This window comes from Clarias gariepinus, chromosome 19 (assembly GCF_024256425.1).
Source record: "Clarias gariepinus isolate MV-2021 ecotype Netherlands chromosome 19, CGAR_prim_01v2, whole genome shotgun sequence".
NCBI lineage: Eukaryota > Metazoa > Chordata > Actinopteri > Siluriformes > Clariidae > Clarias > Clarias gariepinus.
In genome coordinates, this window is record NC_071118.1 from 10,872,833 (window position 1) to 10,898,674 (window position 25,842).

Sequence of the window (25,842 nt, forward strand, 5' to 3'; positions counted from 1 at the left end):
GAATCCAACAAAACGGAATGGATTTTTTTTTTTTTTTGTGGCAATTTACAATACACACTTCCGCTAAGCAGCTTTCCAGACATCAGAGTCTGAACCCCCGGTGAGCAAACCAAGGGCGATATTGGCAAGAAAAAAAAAAAAACCTCTTTAATATGGTGCTCAGGAGTGGGGGGGGGAAGAAAAAAAAAAAAACTTTAAAGGAATCAAAAGTCAGCAGGGGAGTCTCTCCTCCTTTGGCTATCACTGTGGATTATCAATTATTTTGTAGCGAATGTTTTAAGAATTCTTCTTTATATACAATTGAAGTTAATGGTCAGATCATGGTTTACTTTTAAGTGATTTCTCTGTTTTAAACCTCCCGAATCCCTAAACAATGTCTGTATTGGCAGGTGACCATCCGTATGAGTGCGAGTTCTGCGGGAGCTGTTTCCGTGATGAGAGCACGCTGAAGGGCCACAAGCGCATCCACACCGGAGAGAAGCCCTATGAATGTAATGGCTGCGGCAAGAAGTTCAGCCTCAAACACCAGCTGGAGACCCATTACCGTGTGCACACAGGTACGTCTCAGTCCATTTAGTCACACTTTAGCGCTATTAAAGGAATTTCAAAGAAAGGAATTTAGACAATTTTCCCCTTGTTCAAAATGTAGTCCGTAAACCAGTTTGTTCGGAGTCAATGTTTGCTTCTTCAGTTTTGCAGTGGATCTACACGGATATTATAGCTAACAGCCAATGGTAGGTTTGCAACTCGAGTACAAAACTGAAAGGGGCAAATGTTATCATAGCTGATCAATTACATTTAAGCTACATGCAAAATTGTCCTCATTTGATTTAGTTAGTAAAGCATCTCTACATACTTCTGAATCAGGTCCATTTGGTCTGAGGTGGGGAAAAAGAGAATGACTGTGCCAAGTGTGAACTTTTTTTTTTTTTTTCCCTTCCACCTCAAGATGTCAGTGCTTTTGCATCAGCTCTACTTAAAAAAAAAAAAACCTGGCATCTTAAAGTGGATGCTTGATTGATTCCACAGTCTTAGTCTTCTATACAGCTGTTACCGAAGGGCAGACCATTTCCCTTGCTGTCAGTTAGCTCACTTCATGACGAGGGGGATTAGGGCAGTAGTGGAGCGACCAGGTCTCCCTGCTACGTCCAGCCCTTCTCCTCCCCTCTGCCGCTCAGTAAGACTCCCGTTAAGCCACACTATCAAGGCAGCCTGTCAAATAATTGGCTTTTTTTTTGTCAGGCTAGGGCCTTGGCGGCGAACGGAGTGCGTCTGAGATAACAAGAGCAGTGACAAGCTCACAGTCAAAGGCTGGCGTGCACAAAAGGGGAGCTGCTTGATGAAGCATCGACATCGGCAACCCCCGCGTTGTCAATGACCGATCAATAGCTGAGCTCCATTTGCAATTCATTATTGCCTGGTTATCTGAGGCCGCCCTGTTTACAGTGTGGTTAAAGTACACTGACCACATGTGCACGCCTGCCTACAGCTTTAATGACTGTCTCATTAGGGCTGTAGCATAGATGGATGTGACATTGCTCCGACCATCTGGGTCAGGGTTAGTGTAGTCCACTGTCACCAGGGAAAAAGACACAAGCAAACAACTTGGTGATTAGAGTTCCACCTGGGTGACCTAACACAGGTGCTGGTTTTGCCCTTCACCTCGTCACCGTGCTCTCCAGCAGCACTGTATAAAGTTCAACATTTAGATGATTTCATTATTATAGTGAGAAAAAAAACACTGAAAAGTTTCCATCGCTGTTGTTAAGTACATTTTCATAAAGTTGAGAGGAATTGCTACAGTAGCTGTTCACACCGTGAGAACTATGTGAAGTTCTATTTCAAGCCCTACTCATCTCCCTACAGCCCTGACGAAAGAATGGAACGATCCAGATGTTCTTGTTTAGGCAATAATATATACTCCACACTTCATTGCTCTGTTGGCTGATAAAGTGTCTTCTGATTCATTCGGGTGACCAGATTAAACGTAATACCATTATTCCACTGCTAATGCTTCCACTGCCAGCACCCTCACACCGTGCCATCTCATTTCCATTCTTCTTCAATCGCTCTTTTCTTTATTTAGCAGATTACATCCTATTCAACTACTTGTTGAGGTATATGTCAGAGACTCGAGGTTTCGTTTAAGTTCTTGGCCAATCTGTCCCTGGACACTGTGACCACATCTCTCATTTTTCATTTTTCAGGTGAGAAGCCTTTCGAGTGCAAGCTGTGTCACCAGCGCTCGAGGGACTACTCAGCCATGATCAAACATCTGCGCACCCACAACGGCGCCTCGCCCTACCAGTGCACCATATGCCTGGAGTACTGCCCCAGCTTGTCCACCATGCAGAAGCACATGAAGGGTCACAAGCCAGAGGACATCCCACCAGACTGGAGGATCGAGAAGACCTATCTGTACCTGTGCTACGTCTGATTGAGGCAGAGGCCTGCGTAGGGTTGGGTTGGGGTTGGCATTGAGGTTGTGATTAGGGTTGGGGGAGCATAAGAATGGAATGCACAGCGGAAGCAAAAAGGGGGGAATGTTTACATTTTCGGCGGCAGGGCTGGGCAAGGCAAAGTTGAAAGAGGGGACACGGAAAAAAAATGTACTTAAGTATGGTGGCGTTGTCATGTTGTAGTATTGCGTTCTGTTGTGCTGTGATGGTGTTGTGACTCAAACAGGAAGTCTGCTCTACTCATTAAGGATTCTCCCACTGTTTCAAGCTTTTTTTCAAACTCGCATCCTTTCACTGTTTTTTTTTTATTTTTTTTTTTATAATAATTATTCTTGGTTATCCACTTGTTACTAGCCAAGATTCGACCCCGCTAAAGTCAGACATACCAGGAGGTGTTGCAAGCACTTACATCGGCCAGGAAGATACAAACCTTACAGTACATCATGTCACTGGTACTGTTTATGGGTTTTTGAAGGGACGTTTTATCATACGACGGATCCTTGCTGGGTAGAGCCTTCCTGCTTGATTGACATTCATTAAAGGTTTATCGGCTTAACCAGCATACAAACCAGCTATTCATATATGCTATTTCAGTTTTCTTAACATAATCTTAGTCTCTGCATCATAGCCTTTCATAGCTTCATTGCACAAATTACGATGACAATTTCTGTTTGATTTTTTTTCCTGCCCTCATACAACATAATCGCGTGCCACGTTACGCCATTCTTCTGCTGTATGTTTTCATTTAATATTAACTGGACCTTTTTTTTTTTCTTAATTTTTTTGCTTCATTTATTACTCATTTAGTTCCTCATCGTGAAGTACATGACAGGAAATCAGTTTAACACAAAATAATCAGCTTCGAAGCAGGATTCAGCAGTACATTACATTTAAGGAGCGCACTAAAAATCTAATCAACTGTGTATATTCTGATATAGAGACCAAAATAATGACTAAAGCTGCTTTTGCCAGTGGCTTGGACACTAAAGGGCACTGTGATGTACAGGACTGGTCTCCACATATCTGAGAGATGAGTGAAAGCAAGTTTCACAAATGGGAGGTATGAGGCCTGTCTGGTCTATCCAGCCCTGAGGGCTACCATGAAAGAATAGATCAACTCTTTGTATGGTTATGTTCCTTTGCTATGTCTGTATTTCCTATTTTACCTTGATTTGTTAGCACGTTGTGCTTGAATTACCTCGTATTTTTTTGTGACCTCATGTGCTTGTGTTTTTTGTTTTTTTCCTTTATTCCTTCTTTTGTTGTGTGTGTATATTTGATTACATGCACATTTTATGTCTGTCTGCCATGTTTTGCAGAAGAGATGTGAAAAAATGATGTGCCATGGTGATGAGAGATTATTATTGTGTTATTGTTACCAAACTTGGTATTTTTTTTTTGTTGTTGTTGTTATTAACCCTGCTTGTTTAAGAGCTTGTGGGTTTGGTCATTTTTGTAAGCTACCTCTAATTTTTTTTTTTTTTTTTTTAGTTTTTTGTTTTTGTTTTTTTGCAAAAAGCACATTTTTTTGTGTTTGAAGTTTTGAATTATTGCAACTTTTCATCTCATGCTTTCCGTCTGTTGAGATTTGGAAAAGACATGTAAAGGGCAAGATTTATTAATGATGGATAAAGTGGAAAGAATAAAAAAAAAAAACATGCATTTATTTGCTCTGACCACCCACCTGTCCCCCTTTACCCCAGACCTTTTCTTCAAGAGCAGATAAGAGATTTAAAAGCCTTAAGCTTGGGGGAAGAGTTGATCTATGAGGTATGTATGGAATCGATGGAGTGTAGTACTTTAAAGTAAAAAAAAAAAGAAACATTAAACTTGAAAATATGTGAATAGAATTGTAGTTTTGTAATGTGAAAAAAAAAGATGGTTCATAAAGCCTGAACCGCTAAGAACAGGTCATATGCAGCTGTGCATTGTGCGTTGGACAATTGGGACTGCAAGTGGTAATCGAGGATGAAAGGAAAGAAAAAAAAATTGATATCCTGTCTATCAACGTTTCTTTATATGAGTGTAGTCCTGAGCAAGAGCCAACAGAGGCCATTTGATATATAAAATTGTGATATTTTTGTATTGAGTGTTGGTCCCCTTTCCATTTGTTGAGGTTTCAGCAGGGCAAATATTTGTAGTTTGTTCCTTTTTTTTTTTTTTTTACATTGTTCTTTTCTGGTTGGACTTTTTAGCCTTGCACCTCTTTGGTAATGTTAGACATAAGTGTGTGAACGTTGTTGTAATTCAGTGTTGCTTTTCTGGATGTCAATACATTGTAGGTGAAGGACTAAATCAGCCACAAATGTCTGCTTTGTAAGTATAACAGAAAAAAAAGAGAGAGAAATGTATTATGATGCCAATGATCAATTACTCACAAATCATCCTTACAACTTCAAACAATCAATGTTGCCAATATTTTGTTTTTGTGTTACTTGAAGTGACTGAAAATAGGGGTGGCGCAGATATGGGAGACGGGGTGGGGTGGGCGGAGATTTATGGAGGGGTAGAGAAATGTACCTGTCGTGTCTTGTAGTATTCTGGAAAACACTGTGAGTTCGGGGGGAACTTTTGCCCCCCTGTGAGATTTAAAGCAAGCCTAAGTAGCTCAATGTAAGAGGAATAAAATAACACGGCAGATATAAAAGTGTCTGGGCAACAATAACCGATATTAAGCCACACACTAGTGTCACTGTCTTCTATACCTTCTTTTATTACCTTCCCATGGAGTATGAGTGTAAAAGTGTACGAGTGTGTGTGCGCGTGTGTGTAAGAGAGAGCCTATTAGTGTCGAATGCACTAATCAAACCTTAATGTTCTATGCCACTTTTCTCTCTATAGGATCAAAAGATATTGGCATTGATATAGTTCTTCCCTCGATGTTACTCTGATGTTTCTGTAATATTTGTGCCTAAATGAAATTGTTCAAATTGTCCATCGATATCTGCTTCGTTTTCTGTATTTTTCAAAACTTAATCGGTGTCTCTCTAGAGCTCCAGGGATGCCATTGTGATCACATTGTGGCTACTTAATGGCTAAAAAAATAATGTAACCATGTCCATGTGGGAAAACCTATTGGATCGTAATAGGATCTTTTTCTTTTCTACTTTTTCATTAGTGACTAAATATCTGATCCTGTATTTTGTACACAAAATAAACAATGTATACATTCTTTGGAATGAAATGTGCATTTATCTCAAGAGATTTTTTTGAAAAAGTCAAAAATTTTGGCACTGTTTTTTTTTTTTTTTTTTTTTTTTCAATTGTGTTATATCAGCAACAGGTTTTGCTGATGAAAGCTGATGATGGTGACTTTATTTTTGTACAGTACACCGATATTACTGCCCCAGTTTGACATTACTGTAATTTTGGTTCAAGTACTTACATCATCAGCATGTGCAAAGAGACAGTGTCATCCTGGCATCCCTGGAGTTTGGCTCACTGTGTTCGAGTGTGGTGTTTTAGCAAGAGTAGACATTTCATGCCGTGTTGCCATGCATGTGCCATTGAGGTCTAGATGATATTGTTGGAAGCACCAAGACCTTTTTTTTTTATTTTAAATTAGCACTGAGGACCAATCGCCCTGTCGGACCAAGCGCAACAGAGCTTTTCTAAATGTCTCTCCAATTCACTCTATATCTTTCCATCTGTCTGTCCGTCTCTCTCTTTTTCTCTCTCTCTCTTTCTCTCTCTCTCTCTCTCATTCTAACTCTGATCTCCCACGTTTACTATATCCCATTTTCCGCTTATCTGCTTTTTTCCTTATTGTGACAGCACAAGTGCCAGTCCAGTTGCTTTGTACTAAAAAAAAATAGTGTTTTTATAATTATTTTGAATTGTTCTAGTTACGTCTACCTCAGCACCTAATCTTAGCCTAATCTTAGAAGGTGCCTCAACTATTTTTTTTTCTGTTTGTTGTCAATTGTAAAAAAAAATAATAATAATAATAATTAATTTGCATTCAGCTTTGCAAAAGGTCCTTTTGTCTTTTTCCGGCCACATGCTATTTTTGTAGCACCACTTTCTGGCAATTGTGCTACGGATATCGGCATCGGTTTCTGATGTAGTTTTTCTTTACGTGTAGGATCAGACACATCTCTTTGTAACATTTCAGTGTTCTCTGATGGAGTGTGGAAAAAAATAAAAAAGAAATTAAAGAGATTTAATGCTGCAGGTTTTCTTCTCAATGTTGTTACTAAGTAAATTGTGTGCCTTTAATAGTGAGAGATTTTTTTTTTTGTTTTTTCATAATACTAACGGTAGATGGTTTTGTAGTGATTTTTTTTGTTTGTTTTTGTATTTTTATTTATGAGTCTCATCCAATAACAATGTTCAGTTGTATTCCATAAATCTGCAGTTAGAAAAAAAATAAATAAAAAGTGGACTTAAGATTGTTTGGCTTTTTTATGTCTTTACCTCTTTATTAAGCGTCATAGACCTTAATGCCAGTTCACACAGGCTACTTTGTGATCATGCTACTATGTGAGTTTATGGCCAGGTACCGTTAAAAGCTCCAGTTTCAATCTTCAGTTTCAAACATCGATATTTCTCACTTATCGTCTATACCACTTTATCCAGTATACAGGGTCGTAGGGTATCCCAGGAAACTTGGAGCACGAGGCAGGGGTACACCCTGTACAGGGTGCAAATCCATCACACTACGGGGCAATTGGGAACGCCAATTACCGTAATCTGCATGTCTTTGAACTGTCGGAGGAAGCCCACTAAGCACAGGGAGAACATGCAAACTCCATGCACACAGAGATGGGTATTGAACCCAGCCCCTGGCGGTGCAAGGTGACAGTGCTAACCATAACCCAATGTGCCACCTATTCATACTTTTACTCACTCACTCATCATCTATACCACTATATCCTGTAGTCAGGGTCGCGGGTGGGCCTGGAGTTCATCCCAGGAGGCTTAGGACAGGGGCAGCCTGGACGAGGTGCCAATCCATTGCAGGGCACACACACATGCACTCACTCACACACGCTATGAGCAATTTGGAAATGCCAATTAGACTAATCTGCATGTCTTTGAACTGTAGGAAACCCAGCAAGCACGAGAAAGAACATGGAAAAACTCCATGCACACAGAGATGGGAATCGAGCCTGGCCGGGAATCAAACTCAGACCCTGGAGGTGCAATGTGACAGTGCTAACCACAACACCACTGTGCCACCTATTCATACTTTTACTATATATAAAAAATGAGAACTGCCCCAGTATGACTTACAGTATTCCTTAAAGTGTGTTTGATCCTTGAGGTTAAACATCTTTATATTAAATGAGATATTGTTGTGAAGCCCATTTAATAAAACAGAATTTACACATACATAAGTCATGTATAAACCTCATCTTAGATGTATTATTTGTCCTGAAATTGTGTTGCTTATTAATATCTGGATTCTTAAAGTATCTTTTTATGCTTCAAAAGATTTCATCTATCTATACAGGAGACGCATGTACATACTGTCTGGTTTAAGGTTAAGGATGACATTTAAGGAGAAAAGGATTTAGAGAAAGCGTGGGTAATTTCAGGACCATAAAAATATAAATGGAAGCTTCAAAATGGGAAATACTGGAAGTTTATCTTCAGTCCTTTTGGAATTGCTGAAAATAGATTAAGACACCAGTTGAAACGCTACACACTGCACTTACTGTAGAATCAGGCCATTAAACCTAATATACTTATAGTATGAGGGGCGTTCAAGTCGATTTGAGAATTTTATTGTGTAGCAGAACAGAAACCATGCCGAAGCATTTCTCAGTATGCTCAAACCATGAATGCATGACTGCCGGCTTCACGTCTGAAACTCTGGCCTCCCGGGATCTCCTTTAATGGAACTCACCTGTAGGCAGGACAGGACAGTACAGGGCATGTTGCAATAACTCCCAGCCGAGTTCCAGTAATGTAAAAGTGGGGTTTGTGAATAGATAGATACACAGATAGATTTGCCCCTTACACAACCTGGCGATCCACTTGCTGAGTATTTACGGGAAAGACTGCAGTGGATCACCTCAGCTGCGATCATTATTCATGGATGTTTGGCATTCTTTAAAACATATTCAACATTCACATGTTTTACTGCAGGTAAGTCTCATCATGATGAAAAATATCAATCAGTTTGATGAGTTCGTTTAAGAGAAGTTTCATCTGATCATGCTCTGACTACTACAGTACATTAATGTAGTTTTTTGTAGTATTGGTGGATATATTTTTTTTCAGGTGTTTTGAATGAAACGTAAATTGACTCGTTTTAGAACCACCCGCAACTGTGTATTATATCCAAGAAAAGTGAATAAAAACATTGAGCCGTGAGCATTTGTTTCTCTTCCTGCAGTGGAAAAATACAGGATACTCTGGATAAGTGCTTTGCTTACTGAAGGGGAGTTGCACATGTACTGTAGCATTAGCTGTGCAGGACTTGCCATTACAGCCTGCTCTGATTACCATTTGGAGAGAAATAGCCTCAAACAAAAGAGCTCTCGTTCTCTCCAGAAAGCAGACGAGCCGAGCATACAATCCTAAGTTGCACAGACCAGAGAGCCTTCTGTGCTCTTTACTCAGAAGACTCGGAGGACTCATCTGAACAAACAACCACAATCCAGTACAATAATAACATTGTCAGTGGGATTTGGTGTGTGTAACATACTGTACGTAGGATTATGTACACAGCAGTGTGCATTTAAAGTAGGATAAGGACGTGTATAGAGAATGGAAGTGTACACGTACAAGTGGAAGCCTGGAAAATGCAATTTACACCTCAAGTTGGACATGTGAAATGTAAATGTCAGAGTATTATGAAAAGGCATGGTTGTTTCTGTATTTTATAATAGGTTCCTCTGCTTTGTCCTGAAAAAGAGATGGATTGTTTAAAAGTCTAAAATGTCTATGAGCATGTCTATGTGTCTATGGGAGGGCCCAGGGCTAATTAAATCCTTTCTTTATTCACACACAAAGCTGATTATATTTCGGTGTCAGATCAGTCTAATCACATTAAAGGTCCCTCCTTCTTCTAAATCGCACTATCATAAAGAAGCATCCTATCTCACACTGTGGGCTACCGTGCAGGTCATGTGACCCTCCCCACCATGTGACAGAGGTCTGGAGTGAATGTGAATCTGCTGCTGAATAGCCTTTGTGTGCCGGCCAAGGGGGTCCCATCTTTTAGGTACTCTTTGACCCAGATATGATCTTATAGACAAGAGCGTGATGCGATGAATTGTGGACATGGTTGTGTCCAAATCCTTTTGATTGTGTTTGCAGCTAAGCCACGACTGTAGGCGTCTGTGACTCAGCCGGCAGCTTGGGGACATCTATTGACAAGTGAATTTAGAAGACACGCAATGTCCTAAAGGAACCTACTTAAACCAATTGTTTAAATTTTTTGTTTTGTTTTTTAAGTGATGCCTGCCGAATAAATTGTACTTGCTCACTGTCTACACTTAATGTTGGATCTGTTCTTGATTGATGTTCATTGCAAAACTACTAATCACTGTGTTGTTTTTCTTCCTTCAGCCCATGAGATTTATCCATGGATGCTTTCTGAAATGGCCTCAGACAAAAACAGCCCAACAGCATGATCTTTGGCTTTTATAGCCCTCTAGTGGTGGTGATTAAGTATGACATGCACTCCCAACAGGTTTCAGTAACATTTTCATACTGGACCACACACTGATCAGCCAAAACAATAAAACCACCTGCCAAATACTGTAGATATTCTAGATTTTCCTGTCCTCCTGAAATTGCTCTGATGCTTCATGACATGGACTCCACAAGACCTCTGATGGTTTGCTCTGCTGTCAGGCACCTAAGCATTAGCAGTAGATCCCCTAAGTCTTATATGTTACAAGGTGGTCCTGCATGGATTGGACTTGTTTGTCCAACACATCCCAGAGATACTTAATCAGATAAGATTTGAAATCTGTGGAATTTGGAAGTTAATTTGACACCTTGAACTATTTCTCATGTTCCTCAAAAAACACTTCTGAACAGTTTTTGCAGTGTAGCAAAGTCTTATCTTACTGAAAGATGCCACTGCCATTAGTAGGCATTGCTGCCATGGAAGGTTGTAATTGTTTTGCATTAATGTTTAATGTTTGATATGAGTCAAAGTAACATCCACATGAATTCCGGGATTGATGCCAGGATATAACTCTCATAGTGTATACTGGTGCCATCTTTTTCCTCAGGTAAGCAAAGCCTAAGTGACTGTCAGCATTATCGGGATTAACAGATGGACTAGCCTTTGCTCTCCATGCACATCAATCCATCCTGATTTTTGGCACGCACTAACCACTGCATACCGGATATCATAAACTCACATTGGAGATCCTCTGACACAGTTGTCTAGCCGTCACACTTTGTTCTCAGATATATATAAACTGTTAAGACTAAGTGTAGCAATAAGTATATCAAATTACTTACTGTTTTACAGCCCTGGCTGATGGGATAATGGCTTGTGAATTGCAGAAAGCATGCTCCGACTGGCTGCCTAGATGATGTTGCATTGATTGTATTGTGATCAATGCTGCCATTGTCTGTTTAACAGATTTTTCCTTTAATTATCTAGGGTGTCAGTGCCATTTATCCAATCACAATAAGCCTCCTGGTGAGGTTACAAAAAATCTTTACTATAAATACATTTAGGGTTAGTCCTAAGGCGACTAATAATACCCAACTTCCATATAATGAAAAAAGAGGCAGGTTTTCCCTCTTAACCATCATTTAGATTCCTGAAGCAATTAAACAATTACAGCCAACAAATACATATAATCTTTAAAAAAAATAATTAAGAAAAACCTTAAAATGCATGAAATTTATATTGAAATATTTGTAATGTTTCAGTGATTGTGATGCAAATTCATTGGTTAGTGATTAGTTTTTGTTATTTTTGCTAGAAGTTAGCAACTGTGTACGATGCTGATGTAATACGGGAACATTACAACAGCGTTTAAAAGGCGAGGAGAAAAAAATCATCAACATTAAACATAATGGTCAGGTTTTGCTGATAGCTCTTAAAAGCAAAAAAGCAAGAGCTTTTCTCACTCACCATTTTCCAGAGACATTTAACATCAGATTAATGAGAACCGAGTGTAAAAGTGGTGGAGACGGCAAACACTGGACTCAGAATCCCAGTACGCAGTGCAGCCAGACAAAGCAATTGCGCTCAGATACAACAGAGACTCAGCTTGTCTGATTAGCAATTATACAAGATGATGAGCATGATGGCATTGATGGCAGTATTAGCAGATCTGTTTATGCAGAGTGTACAGATGAGGAGGTTAGAATTACTAAAGCTCGGAAACAAGGGCTAATTAGACTAAACATTAGAGTAAAGGTCATGACTTGTTATTCCCAACGTCTGACCAGGAACACAAAAAACTCAATAACTCAGAATTTAGCAAATTTCATTAAATGAACATGGCTGTACATTAGCAGTAAACAAAGTACCACGTCTTACTTTCAAATTGATGATACTACAGTATTAAAATAATAATTTGCTTTAGATCGACATATGCTTGTTAAATCTTTAATATTTAATATGCAGATTGCTGTTATCAGAACAAGAATATGCTAAAGACATTAAGCTGGATAACTTGATGCTAACAAAAAAAAACATGTCCAGAGGTGGAATATAATAACATTCTGATTGCAGAATAAATCCCACCCACACCATGATGAGCCGGTAAGTGCGCAGCGTTGTAGGTAATGTACGAGGGGCATCCAAGTCAAACCAGAGCTTGTGATGAAATTTCTTGTGAATGAAGACATAAAACTGATTGATATTTCCAGAAAACTTCAAACAAAGTACAATGATGAGACTCTTATCTGCAATAAAACTTGTAAACAGTGCAAAATGTATTAAAAATGTCATACTTCGGTGAATGGCGATCCCAGCCAAGGTGGCTCTAAGCACACTGTAGTCGCTCTGAACATTCAGCAAGTGGAACGCCTGATCTTGTAGGAGACATGCATCAGTCTGTGGGAACTGTACACACAATCATTCATAACCACCACATTACAACTCGGGTGGGAGTTATTTCCACATCCCCTGTGCAGACCTGACCTCGCTCTAAGCCATTCCGGGATGTTTGCGAAATTAAAGGAGCTCCCTGGGAGGCCAGCGTTTCAGACGTGAAGTAGGCAGTTCGATCATGACTCTGGAGTAGTGAAATTCTGAGATAAGTGCATTAGTGTAGCATGTGGTTATGTGGATTAGCATGGGATAAATAAAGGTAGTTTTTACTCTCATAACTGTGTCCAATCATAATTCTCGGTTTTACTTGAACAGCCCTCATACTAAACTAATAAAACTAAATAATAAAAATAGACCAGCAGGACAGAAAAAAGTAACTAAAAACATTTAATTTACTAATGGATAACATAATAGGATACAATATGTTAATTACAAAAATGCTGAGTCATGTATGGTGAATTTTCCTTTAATACTTAAAACCTTAATCATTACACATTGTGACAATGTATAATACACAGTCAACTAAAAAAAAAATACAAAACATCACAGAGCTAAAAACAATCTTGGCAGCCATCTTGGATTAGACGTTGCTTTCTTCCTCAGCTTCATTTTCATTCCACGCTAGCATCTAAGTTAGCTGGAATTGTATGCTATGCTAGAAGTAAAGTTCATTTCAGGTTATAATATTGTTTCACTTTGGATTTTTTTTTGTTGTACAAATGCTACTTGAGCCGAACTATGTCTTCTGTGTGCTGTTTTAAGTTTAAACTACTAGCACTAAGCTTCTTGTAGCCTCATAGCTCTATGTTATAGCATCATACTGTAGCTTAAAGCAAACTCAAGACATCAATTAGGTCCTGGCTGATTTAGAAGAAAAACTGTGTATGTGTATGTTCACATGTATGTAAGACATTGAGATATTTTGGATATTATCTGCCATTAAAATACAACATTTGCATACTTTTGATACATTGGATTTTAGTACGCGTTTCAATTAAAAGACAAAGACACTACCATTAAAATGATTAAGGCATACACCGAGAAGAGAATTTATAATAAACAGCAGGTGTGTATAACAAAACGACTTCATTTTAAGTCGCTGTTAATGATGATAGAAGCTCAAAATGTGATATTGTTAACAGTCTTCATAAATATGTTCATAATATTATATTCACATTGACAAGGCCCTTATGAAACAAAAATCACATTTCACATCATTTCATATAACCATATGTTTATCCACTTGTGATTATATGACTAATGTGAAAATTAAACTGAGGGTGTAATAAAAATCAGAAACTCATGTTATTTAATTGACTTAATTAAATGGGAAATAATTTTTTAAAAATGGCACATGCACTGCATATGAAATAAATTACACTTGAAAATTAAATTAATCTCATGAGGTATTACATGTGAGAAGCTAAGTCACATGACCTAGTTGTAGAAAAAATTATGTAAGAAAAAAAGTATAACACAAAATAAAAAAATCAAGTGTTTGAAGAGAAAAAAAATGGAAATAATTACCTGTGAAAATTCTGTGAATTGTCTAAGAAATCATATACACGTAATAAATACACTTAAAAACATGAATATTCTGTAAGGGGGTTAAATTTTTAAAAAGTCACTACAGATACAGCAATAGTAGCTACAGATACAAATGCTGGTTAGGTGCTCTGGTTTATGGTTCAGACTTTATCTTTAAAGTCGTTATAGATTTCTATAATGCTTATTCAGATGTTACACATACTTCTACACAACCAAACATTTTATCCAACATTTAAAGTGACATCAGCGGTTATATTTTGCAATAAAAGCTGAAATTGTTGAGGGGCACAGTGAGTCTCGCTGACACACCTACTGCAGTTTTACTGCAGTGCTTGACCATTTAGCAATTCTGGTGTGGCACACCAGTTGTGTCGAGTGTATGTCAATTTTACACAGATGTGTTAACTGTCAACACACAGCAACTGCTTTTAAGTAAAGAGGCAGCAAAAAGGATGTATGCTCTCTCAGGCATACTGCCAGACGGACCAGAGCGTGCCCAGGGTGATGCTGTAGGCCAGCATGGCCAGCAGGTAGACTCTGAAGAGCAGTACATCCAGCACGTATCCCACCTGCAACCACTCCTTTGCAATGTCTCGACACGCCTGTCTCTTCTCCAGGTACTGCCGGATGGACGAGACTTCATGCAGGATGTTGTCCATGACTGGAGGAGTGCTTTCCCGAATGGGAATTCCCATAACGAGATTCCTGTCCACGTCTCTGGAGCTGTCATAGTGGTGGTGGTTACAACGTGCTGACAAAAGAAAAACAGATAAAGGTCAACAGTTTGTGGACATCTGACCTTCAAGTTTTAAAATTTTGCCACGAAGATGAAAGCACATAATTGTTTAACATTTTATTTTGGCGTCTCCTTCGACTGAGTTCTAGAGCCTATGCGCCAATTTATTATTTTTTTATAAATCAAAGCTCAAACAGCCTGTTGGTAAAAATTCAAACAGCCTGTTGGTAAAAATCATGTAAGGCGATTACATAAATGTGATGCCTTTGAGTGATTTGGAAAAAAAAATCTAAAATTGCTAAACACACATTGACTAATTTTAGTACATATAACATAAATGATAATGAGATATGATCGCTAATTTTATTGTTTTTTGGTCTAACCAAAAAGGTTACAATCATTGTAGGACAGCATGAGCCAAGTAGAGTGACACAGACAAACTGTAAAGTGTCAAAAAGTGTAATTAAAAATTTAATTTATTATCCTGACCAGCCATCACATTTTCTATTCATCTTTATTTGTTTGTTTGGCAGAATGCTGAAGAGGAATTCGCCCAGAGTGCCATACACACTAGATCCTCCACTTACTGTATAATATACTGTCCTTACTGTATAATATCTTGAACTTATTGTATAATATACTGTATTGTATGTTAAAACTAACTGTATGACCAAAGGTTACAAAATGAACCCAAAAAAGTCCAGAAGTGTGGTACTAATAAAGACAGAACTTCCTCTTTGGGTTCCTACATTTTGACAAATGTTAATACCAAGCAGAAGTCTTAAAATTGTACTTCTGATGTTGTAATCAGCATATAAATGCATAAAATTTTATAACAAATACTGTACATACAAAGTTGTAGAAATAAGCAGTGGTGCACAAATGATTTGAATAAGATTCTTTTCAATTTGCAGTTAGCCTTAGATCCTGCAAACTGGGGAAGATTTCTGTTAGATTTTAGCACTATAAGCCAGAAACTATGCTTTTCCCCTTTGGAAATGAGTCCAGTTCTACTGTTTTCAGTAGTATGGATTTTGATACCTGCTCTAGAGAGGTACTAGCAAGAAAAAATGGTACTTAAGGTGTAACTGTGGCATAAAAAGAGGCAGTTGTTTTGGCCTGAATATGATATAAATATCTTTCATGAATTTACCACATACAGTTAAGCGTAAAAATAGATACTGTAAATCACTACTAGTGCCATAAAGTAAAGTATGGACTAAGACTGTCCTATTCATAGTTTCTTTCAATTAGCATTCAATTAGCCAAATACCACAAATAAATGTAACTGAATGTAACTTCTATGTATATGGTACTACAACAAAAGTTTGTCATTAAGTTATTAAAGATATTAAATATGCTGGTGGTTATTATTGCAGTAGCTTAACTTTACTCACGTAACATATCTTATACACTTCATTTAGGACCATTAAGATATCAAGGCACCAGTTCAGCAGTTAGATACTTTAGGTGTCAGTACACAGTCATTAATTTAATCTCAACCATTATGAGTACCTTAACCTCACTGCAAGTAAGACAAAGGAATGAAATAAATTTAAGATGTCCCAACCTAACTGATCCTATCATCAATAACTCTGAAGATTTCATTTTGTCTAATGAAAAAAAAAAATTTTTAATGATCAGTAAAAAAAAAAAAACGTTTTTGCCACAGTACCTTTTCTGTATACCCACCTGTGTTCATGTTATTCTCCGTGTAGTGTGGCAGGTCAGTCTCATGCGCCAACAGGGAGCAGAACTTCTTGTTGCGGATGCAGAGTAGTATGGTGGCCTTCTCCAGGACTAGGTACTTCACCCATTGTGGCACATGGGTCTGCAGATCCTGCTTATGCACCAGCCTTACAATCAGCACTGTCTCAGTGAGGCTGATCACCAGAAGGGCCATGCACACAATGAAGTACACACCTAACATAAACAAAAACAGCATTAAACATCTCAATACATTACACTTTGGATACTGTTTGTATGATACTTACAGTATGCAACTATTTGAAACATTTCGTGATTTTTAAAAAATTGCCTTAATTTGAATTTATGGGATTGTTTTCTTTTAACCATAAGATGCTCTTCAGTAGAAACTGGACCTGCTTAAACCTTCTGATGATTATTTACTGTACCTCTCATCTGTAAGCTTTTATCAGTTCTAACTCCAAGCCTCCATGTCTATCGTTAGGGTCACCTGAGTCTGAACAGGTATTGTAAGTGCCCTGGTCGGTCTAAGCTTAGGTCCTTTATTTAAAGAGATTTGTTTTAGGTAGATGTAGATGGTTTCTCTTTCCAAAATGTGGACATTGCGATCTTTGAAGGAGTGACCCATGTCTTTCAGATGCAGATGGACTGCTGAGTCTTGTCCTGAGGAGCTGGCTCTCTTGTTTCTACCATGTGCCTATAAAGTGGTTATTTGGTTTCTGTAGTGGTTTCTGTGTGCTCTCCTTTGGGATTTGGACTGCATATAGTACATTACTCTGCTTATATCTGGGTGTTTTGTCCTTGTATTGGACAACTTTGTGCCTCAGGGCGTTACTAGGTTTGAAATGTAAAGTACAGTGATGCTGTGTTTGTTGAAAATCCTCCAGAGTTTTTCAGCTATTCTAGCAACATATGGCATGACAATGTTGTTGCACTTGTTGTTCTTTTTGTCTCTGTCTGTTGTGGAAGCAATCCTACTGCATCTTTTCGTGGATTTAATGAAAAAGTCAGCTTAAATAACCACATGTTTTGAGTAATTACTTAATGTGTTTGTTTCCCTTCTGCTTTCCATCCAGATTTGTAGGCACATTATCTGTATCCCAGTAGCATAGGGTTCTGATCACCACTAGTTGGTGCTACAGAGGATGGTGAGAGAGCATGTGTTGATTCCTGTATAATATTGAGGCTTCTGTTTCCTTTCCTGTGTGACTGCCCACTGTAGTGGTGTGTTTGGTGAAGGTTTCATCATCAATCTTAATGCATTAACATATCAAGACATCTTGGACAATCCTTTGCTTCCAATTTTGTGGCAACTGTATGGGGAAGGCCCTTTCCTATTTTAACATGACTATGTGGAAGAACTTGACTGGCCCACACAGAGCCCTGGCCTCAACCCCATCGAGTACATTTGGGATGAACTGGAAGGGATACTGTGCTGTCAACACAAACAAAAAAATGCGTAGCATAACACAAGAGAGGATAAGACTCAGCAGTCCATTGGCATCCTACAGACAAGTATCACTCCTTTGAAGATGGCAATGTCCACATTCAGAGACAGAGAAGACTGATGGCTTGAAAGAGGAATAAAGGAAGCCATCTACGTCAACCTGGAACAACCCTTACTTAGACACCACTTATCACCCACTTACAATGCAGTTCTTTCATCACTCATGGGGCAGTTTTACAGTTGTTCATGCTTTGACTCAAGTGACCCTAATGACACACATGAAAGCCTGGTGGAACAACAACCACCAGGTGACCATCAGGGTGTCAATGACTTCACTTTGAGGTTTATACGTCTGTCTCTCCAAGGCAATTAGTTAGAACCGATGAAACCTTTCAGTTGAGAAGTAAAACAGCTTCATCACCTTTAAGCATGTCTAGCTGCCACTGGGATACCATGATTCTGGACGACTGATAATCTCCACAGACTTTTAACCATGAGTCATAAAAGTGAACGACATTTACCTGTACTTATCATAGCTAATGTGCCAGTCCCAGTAAAAGAGGTGGGGTCTATGTACCTGTCAGTCCCAGTGAAGGAGGCATAATGTCTGTGTCTCTGTTATTTAAAGAGAAGGAGGTGTGGCCTCTGTATATTTCAATCCTACTGAAGGAGGTGTGGTGTCTGTGTCTGTCCGTCACAGGAAAAAGGTGTGGCCTATGTACCTATCAGTCCTAGTGAAAGAGGGGATTTTCTGTGCCTGTCTGGCTGAATGAAGGAGGTGTTTCTGTCAATCAAAATAAGGGGAAACATGGCATCTACACTTATCTGTCGTAGCGTAAGAGGTGTGGCCTATGTGCCTGTCAATCACAATAAAGGAGGTGTGGCACCTGTGCCTTTCAATCACAGAAATACTGTATAGACATGGCCTCTACAGTATATCTGTCAGTTCCTCTAAAGGAGGTGTGGCTTCTGTGCCTACTTGTCTCATTATCATTCTTGTACAAGAAGTGCTCTATGTATGAACATTCAAGTTACAAACTTTTGAATATAAGCCTCAATAATGATGGACACAAAAGTTAAAATAATTGAGAGGTTGGCACAATGGGAAAACATTGCTCATTTTTTTAACATGAATCGCTCAATCATCTGCACAATTCTAAAGAACAAGGACAAGATCATGGAACATGTTAGTTTTACAGTATGCATAGCCAATTGAGTTAGGGTTCTAGTACCTTGATTGGACTAACAAACAAATTGGACTTATGAACTAGTTTTGGGAGTGGAACTCGTTTGTATGTTAGGGACTTCCTGTAATCTCAAAGAAAAACATCACTTTTCCGTTTGTATAATACTGGATTACATTGTGTCTCGGTGTATGGAATTTTGCTGATTTTAATGAGTAGTTTCTATATCTCTTTATATGCAAAGAGAGCTGCATATTTTTAATATAGTAGTTATGTTCAGATAAATTCAACACAAGTTTGTTTCATATAGGAAGACATTTTCCACCACATCACTGTAATAATTCATATCGCTTTCATGGCTAACGACAAATGTTTCACTCTGTCATGCTCCTTCACACAGCACTAGCATTACTTCCATGTTTTTTGTACTCAAAACAAGATGGACCATTTACCAATGAGAGGGGTGCCAATGGCGGTGGCTGGCAGTGTGTCGGAGACGATGATGAGGAAGACGGAGTATCCCAGCAGCAGAGTGATCTTGAAGGATACTCTCTCCCCGCTGTCAGGGGGGAGGTAGAAACCCACTATATCCATCACCATCAGGAATATGCTGGGGAGAAGTAGATTGACGGTGTAGAACAGCGGTCTGCGGCGAATCACCACCTGAGGGTAGCAGCATGAGAAGCAATTTACCGGTAATGTGGTGGCAAAACTAGAAATGTCGAATTTTATTGAAACAGTTTGGCCAAATTTTTCTCTCATTCCATATGTGATCGATCAGTAAAGGCATGTTTGGCTTCTGATGTTTTGCACTGGAGCTGCAAAATCACTGGTTCATGCAAGCAAAAAAAAAAAGTTAAGCAAATGAAATGTTAAAATTTTGGCCACCACAGTAATGTCTGATCAACAAAATTAGGAGTAAGAAAATAGTTTAACTAGCATTTAAATGTTAGTTATCCCTGGTTAGGTATTAATGTAAGTTACGAATAGTCAGGAAATTCTAATAGTGTACATGGATGAGGGGGTACACACATGGAACTTCATTTCAGCATAGTGGTCATCACCGTCCACACTGAAGGAATTGTACTTGGACAGGACGTGCAGCAGCTCCCACTCTCCCTGGTTCATGAACAAAATCTTGTCATCCTTCACTTCCTGCGGGGTCCTAATTAGCGTGATGTTGATGTCATTAACTACAGGACGAGAGATGCTAAAGGTCACTTCATTTAGACTGATCACAGCTTCCTGGAGAGAGGTGCAATGCTGACGGCTTTGCCAGTACTCAATTAAATCGGTGTTACCTTGTTGTGAAAAAATGTTTCAATAATTTACATAATAAACCAGTGTTAGTGCACTGGGTTCCTCATTATCGAATATCACATTTTTATGTAAACCTGACATCTATAGATGTATATAACCTAATTAAACTTATTAAATAATTTCTCCAGAAAGACATAAATACTGGGGTGATCTTATTATGTAATAAAGGGCAGGTAAACTTACTAGTGTGCAGCCAGCTTTGGAAAGTAAGGTTGCATTTCTGGACATCAAAGGGGAAGTTGTAGATGTTGAGAGAGCAGGCTGTTACCACCTGAATAGGTTTGTAGTTCTGCACAAGTCCCTCATTGCTTACGTACACATACGGAATGTCAGGAGACTTTCCAACATCTACACTGTAAGGATAAATCCACAGAGGAAAATGTAACAAAGGGAAATTTATAAATAGATGATAAAATGATAACGGATTATGAGAACCGTAATTCGATACAGTAGAAGGTGGTGGTGTTGAACAATTTGTACTGTTGTCTTTGAAATATTTTGACATACTGTTTAATAGTCATTTGACTAATTGCAATGGATCAGTTAAAAGACAAGAAAGATGGAAGAGAAAGTTTCAGGTATACAGATTTTAGCCGGGCGGATAAACAACCTTAAACTCTTTGCCTCATATGCTCTAAAACACAACAAGTTGTGATGCTCTGAGTGTTCTGATACATTTCTATCATAGCCAGCATTAACCTTTTTTCAGAAATTTGTGCTACATTAGCTTTTATATGGGATTAGACTAGCTTTTGGTGAAAATTTAGCAAAAAATAAGGTTGGGTGTTCATGATTCTGTCACACCCAATTTATAGAAGTTTAAATGCCCAAAGAAAATCTAGCCAAAAGTTTGTGAATACCTGGCTATCATATCAATATGTGGTGTCACAAAAATGGATGCACACAATTGTGTGGAATGTCCTTTTATTTTGAAGCATTAAGATTTCCCTTCAGTAGAATTAAGAGGTCCGAACCTGTTCCAACATGACACTGAACCTGTCCAGAAAGCAAGGTTTATGAAGACATTGTTCGCCAAGACGAGAGTAGAAGAGGTCAAGCAGCCTGCACAGAGAAGTGACCTCAAATCCATTGAAGAGCTCGGCCTAGTGCCAAATATTTTTATTTTTATCACATGTATTTATAAAAAGAATTTTCATATATATTATTATCCACCATTTTAAAGATTGTGGTTTGGCTATAGTTGCATAAACTTCCTGATTTTGAAACCTTAGTATATTCTATTTAAATGAGCAATTTATACAAACCATACCAGATACAATTAACATTAGATCACTGTATCGATTTAATGATCATCCTAAAGTGCTTCTATTCCTGCCGCTGAAGTGAGGCCATTATGGACACCTTTTATACTTTCAAGGTGTAAATATTACATGGACAAGTGGATGTTGTGTGCCTTAATAGCAGTACACTCAGGATTAGTCAATAAGGTCCAGTTATGTACTTTACATTTAGACTGCAATATAAAAGATATTTTAGAGATACAGTACAAAAGATGAATATCTCCAGTAACTAGAACATTTTTCTTTTCTTTTTTTAGATAGTATTCTGCACATCCATATCCTCTCTGTACAATTAGGTCACTAAAAAAGTTTGTGGACACCTGGCTATTATGCCTGGCTATCATGTGGTGCCACAAAATGGATGCACACAATTGTATACAATGTCTTTGTCCAAACCTGTTCCAGCATGACACTGAACCTGTCCAGAAAGCAAGGTTTATGAAGACATTGCTTGCCAAGTCCGGAGTGGAAGAGGTCAAGCAGCCTGCACAAAGAACTGACCCATTGAAGAGCTTGTGGGTGAATTGAAACACCGACTGCACACCAGGCTACCACACAAATGCTTTTGTGACTGAGTGGACAAATCCCACAGCTATGCTCAAAAATCTATTGGAAATCCTTCCTAGAAGACATGAGCTTAGGATAATAGCAAAAGAAAAACTCAATCCGAAATGATATGTTCAACACGGCATATGAGTGTGATGGTCAGGTGTTCTCAAACTTTTAGATATGAGGTGTTTATCAAAATGCCAGACCAGAGATGAGTTAAAGTGGAACTTTAAGTCTTTTTGTGTAATTTAAATCAGAACTAGTTGACCTAATACAATATAGATGTCCCTGATGAGTCACAACAATTATTAAGATGTAAACCGAAATATTGGATATGTACTGCACTTACAACTCATTGATGAGAATATCAGGTACCCAGACATTTGCAGTTGGGATTGAGATCTGGCGAACATCATCAAAATCTTCAGGATTCCAAACAAGGAATTCGTCGATCCATTGCTTCACCCAAGTAAGTAAAGATTAAAAAGAATAATAATAATAATAATAATAATAATAATAATAATGATAATAATAGCATTTTAATGGTTTGTACATTACATTTGAAAGTGTATAAGCTTCTATTTCATTATATACTACCTGCCTGTACCACACATATGTTGTCAAAACCTGATTCTTCTCATCCTGCATTACACACATAGCATATTTAGGCAACATTTTTCCATAAATCAAAATTATTAAGAAGTAATAATCTTGTATAATCATATGTATTTCTGTTTAGCAGTTATTCTACTCACCACATTCAGGATTGAATAGACCATTAAGTCGATGGCCACCATGGTTGAGACTCGCCAGTCTTTTACAGGCCGTACTCCTTTTTTATATCCAGCACTTAAATACTCCGACAGCCGCACTAAAGTGGCATTGGCGAACCGCCCAGGGTTACTGCCAAGTCTTTTAACTGAAAAAGTGCAAAAGACATATACATTTGTGAATGAATTTAACTAAAACCTAAAGACACAAGGAGTATTTGGAATAGTTAGGAAACTAACATGCAACTTAATATAGTCCTCGTTGTTTTTACACACTGCAGTTTCTGCTTTGCATTATTTTTTAATATTCTGTTTAAATAATCAAATGTCCTAAAATCCCGTCATATTTGAAATACATGTGGTTTTTCAAAAGTATAACCAAACTTTCCCAATATTCCAAAATACACAATATATTCCAATATTTCCCACTCCAAGTCCTTCACAGGAGACATCATAGTCAATGTTAGAACCAGGTTAGGTTTAGGGTTGAAAAAAAAAATCTTGTATCAATATCTTTAGGGCAATATTACTTCCAGCCATTCCAGTTTTAATAAACGCAGGCTGTTAATGTCGCTTGTGTCTTTGGGAAAAAACACAATATAAAATTTCCTATGCTATACAACCTATCATATTTCAGTACCCATTACTAGACATTGTATCGATCCAATGCCCAGAATGAATATAAGGGTCAATAACATCTGATCATGTAAAAAATGAAAAGTTCAGAATCAAATCTGGAACTGTAAATATTTATTTATTTTTACGTTGACTGTACATACTAAATTCATTTTTATTTCATTTATATTTTCCTCATTGTAAAAGATTTATAGGTGATAGTTTACATTTATTTTATTGTATTTAAGGAAAAATATATAAGAAGGTTATAATTATCATCTGATACTCAAGCTTTCAGTATAAAAAAGTGGTATTTCTGCCTAGTGCCAAATATTCTTCTTTTTACTTGTATTTGTGTGTGTATATATATATATATATATATATATAGTTATAGTTGCATTAAAATCCCAGTGTATTCTTATGCCAAAACTTACATCAGCATTATACTGTTATTATATAGTATGATTTTAAATAAACAACTTATACAAACCATACCAGATACAATTAACATTAAATCACTGTATCGATTTAATGATCATCCTAAAGTGCTGCTATTTTTTATTCTTGCCACTGAACTGAGGCCATTATGAACATCTTTTATACTTTCAATGTGTAAATATTACATGAACAAGTGGATTTTGCATACCTTTATAGAAATACACTCAGGATTAATCAATAAGGTCCAGGTATGCACTTTACATTCAGACTGCGATATAAAATATATCTTAGCGATACAAAAGATAAATATTTCCAGGAACTGAAACATTTTGCTTTTTTTTTTTTTTTTGAGATAGTATTTAGCACATCCATATCTTCTCTATATAATTAGGTCACTAATAAGAGAGAAATTTTAATTAGCCACACTCACCTGAGCAGGCTGTTACTGCAATGTGCATAAATACGCTGAGTGCTGTCCACACCACTAAAGTCCTCATGCTGTCCTAAACACAGAGGGTTAGGATAAAGGCACTGTATGCTTATTGCAGGTTTATTATCAGGCAGGTTCCAAGACTCTGATGCTCCTCAGGCTCCTGCTCTCCTGGGTTTCAGTTTACCATCAGCTCTCACTGCTGCAGCTGTTAACCACACCTCCTTTGTCGCCATCCCTCATCCTCATCCTCATCCTCTTCCAGCAGAACAGAGATCAGTACCCTGCTGCTTATGCCTGGTTTCAAACATGAAATTTATTAAAGTCAGCATTAAAATGCAAAAATGATTAGTTGTAGGAATTGTTTCCCATAAGTATTTGTAATTGAGGAGGATGCAGGTTTAACATTCAATTAAGGTTCATGACTGAATGGTACAGTTACATCTTTGGGAACTTCAAAACACAATCAAAATGTACCTCTTTAATAACAGACTTTTTTTAGCCTGTTCTGTAGAGAGGGAAAACAAATGTGACTGATAGAAAACTACTTAGTTGTCCAAAAATACTACACTCATAAAACACAAATAATATTTGATTTTTTTTCCTTTATTCCAGGGACCACTTTGCAAATATACGCAATGAGAAAAAAAATAGAAAGAAATGATTCATAAGAGCAATGCCCAAGAACAGTCATTTGATGGATTATTAAATTTGCACACATTTTTCTTATTATTTATCTCTTATTTCAGAATGAACTGAAGTATAATTTTATGCCATAAATAAATGTTCTCATTTCGGAGAGCTTGTTTTTGAAATTGTTTTTGTTTCATTTGGCAGAATCAGTTCAAAATAGTCAACTGAAAAGCCCTCTGCAGTGAAAGGCTCTTGGGATTTATTCAAGTTAACCATAAGAGTTTTTTTTTTTAAACATTAATTGTGTTAATTTTAGATTTTTTTTAATTTAATAAAGTAGCTTTCCATCCATCAATTATCTATACTGCTTATGTGTAAGGTCAACGGAGGACTGGAGCCTATCCCAGGAAACTGGGTGTGGTACATCCTGAATATGGTGCCAACTTATTACTGGGCACAAGTAGAACCATAAACAGACAGACATACACAGACACACAGACACAGTCAAACACTACACACAGTCAGTTAAAAAACACACACCCCAGGTAAAAAAGATAAATGAAAAATATCCAACTTCATTTGTAAGATATGTTTTTCTTATTAAATATAAGAAATATAGTATGATGTATATTTTATAATTTTATATTAATATAAAATATTATCATATTATTATCATTTGCTGTATATATATATATATATATATATATATATATATATATATAT

General features: G+C 37.6%; 2 protein-coding genes across 2 annotated transcripts in view; one reads left to right on the forward strand and one right to left on the reverse strand.

Annotated features, from left to right (window-relative positions):
* zbtb16a (zinc finger and BTB domain containing 16a) overlaps positions 1–6,620 on the forward strand; it is a 104,169-nt gene extending 97,549 nt beyond the window's left edge. Inside the window, exons 6-7 of the mRNA XM_053479195.1 lie at positions 390–557; positions 2,208–6,620. Coding sequence (XP_053335170.1) covers positions 390–557; positions 2,208–2,437 — 398 coding nt within the window. The 3' untranslated portion in view covers positions 2,438–6,620. The remainder of the gene's footprint in view (positions 1–389; positions 558–2,207) is intronic.
* Positions 6,621–13,979: 7,359 nt separating this feature from the next.
* On the reverse strand, positions 13,980–24,587 carry htr3a (5-hydroxytryptamine (serotonin) receptor 3A). Its single transcript, XM_053478755.1, has 9 exons — positions 24,487–24,587; positions 22,989–23,152; positions 22,831–22,875; positions 22,583–22,692; positions 20,567–20,736; positions 20,096–20,256; positions 19,516–19,726; positions 16,418–16,648; positions 13,980–14,740 (listed from the first exon to the last, which is right to left on the reverse strand). The coding sequence occupies exons 1-9, from the start codon at positions 24,551–24,553 to the stop codon at positions 14,454–14,456; spliced, it is 1,446 nt and encodes a 481-aa protein (XP_053334730.1). The 5' UTR covers positions 24,554–24,587; the 3' UTR covers positions 13,980–14,453.
* Between the last annotated feature and the right edge of the window lie 1,255 nt (positions 24,588–25,842).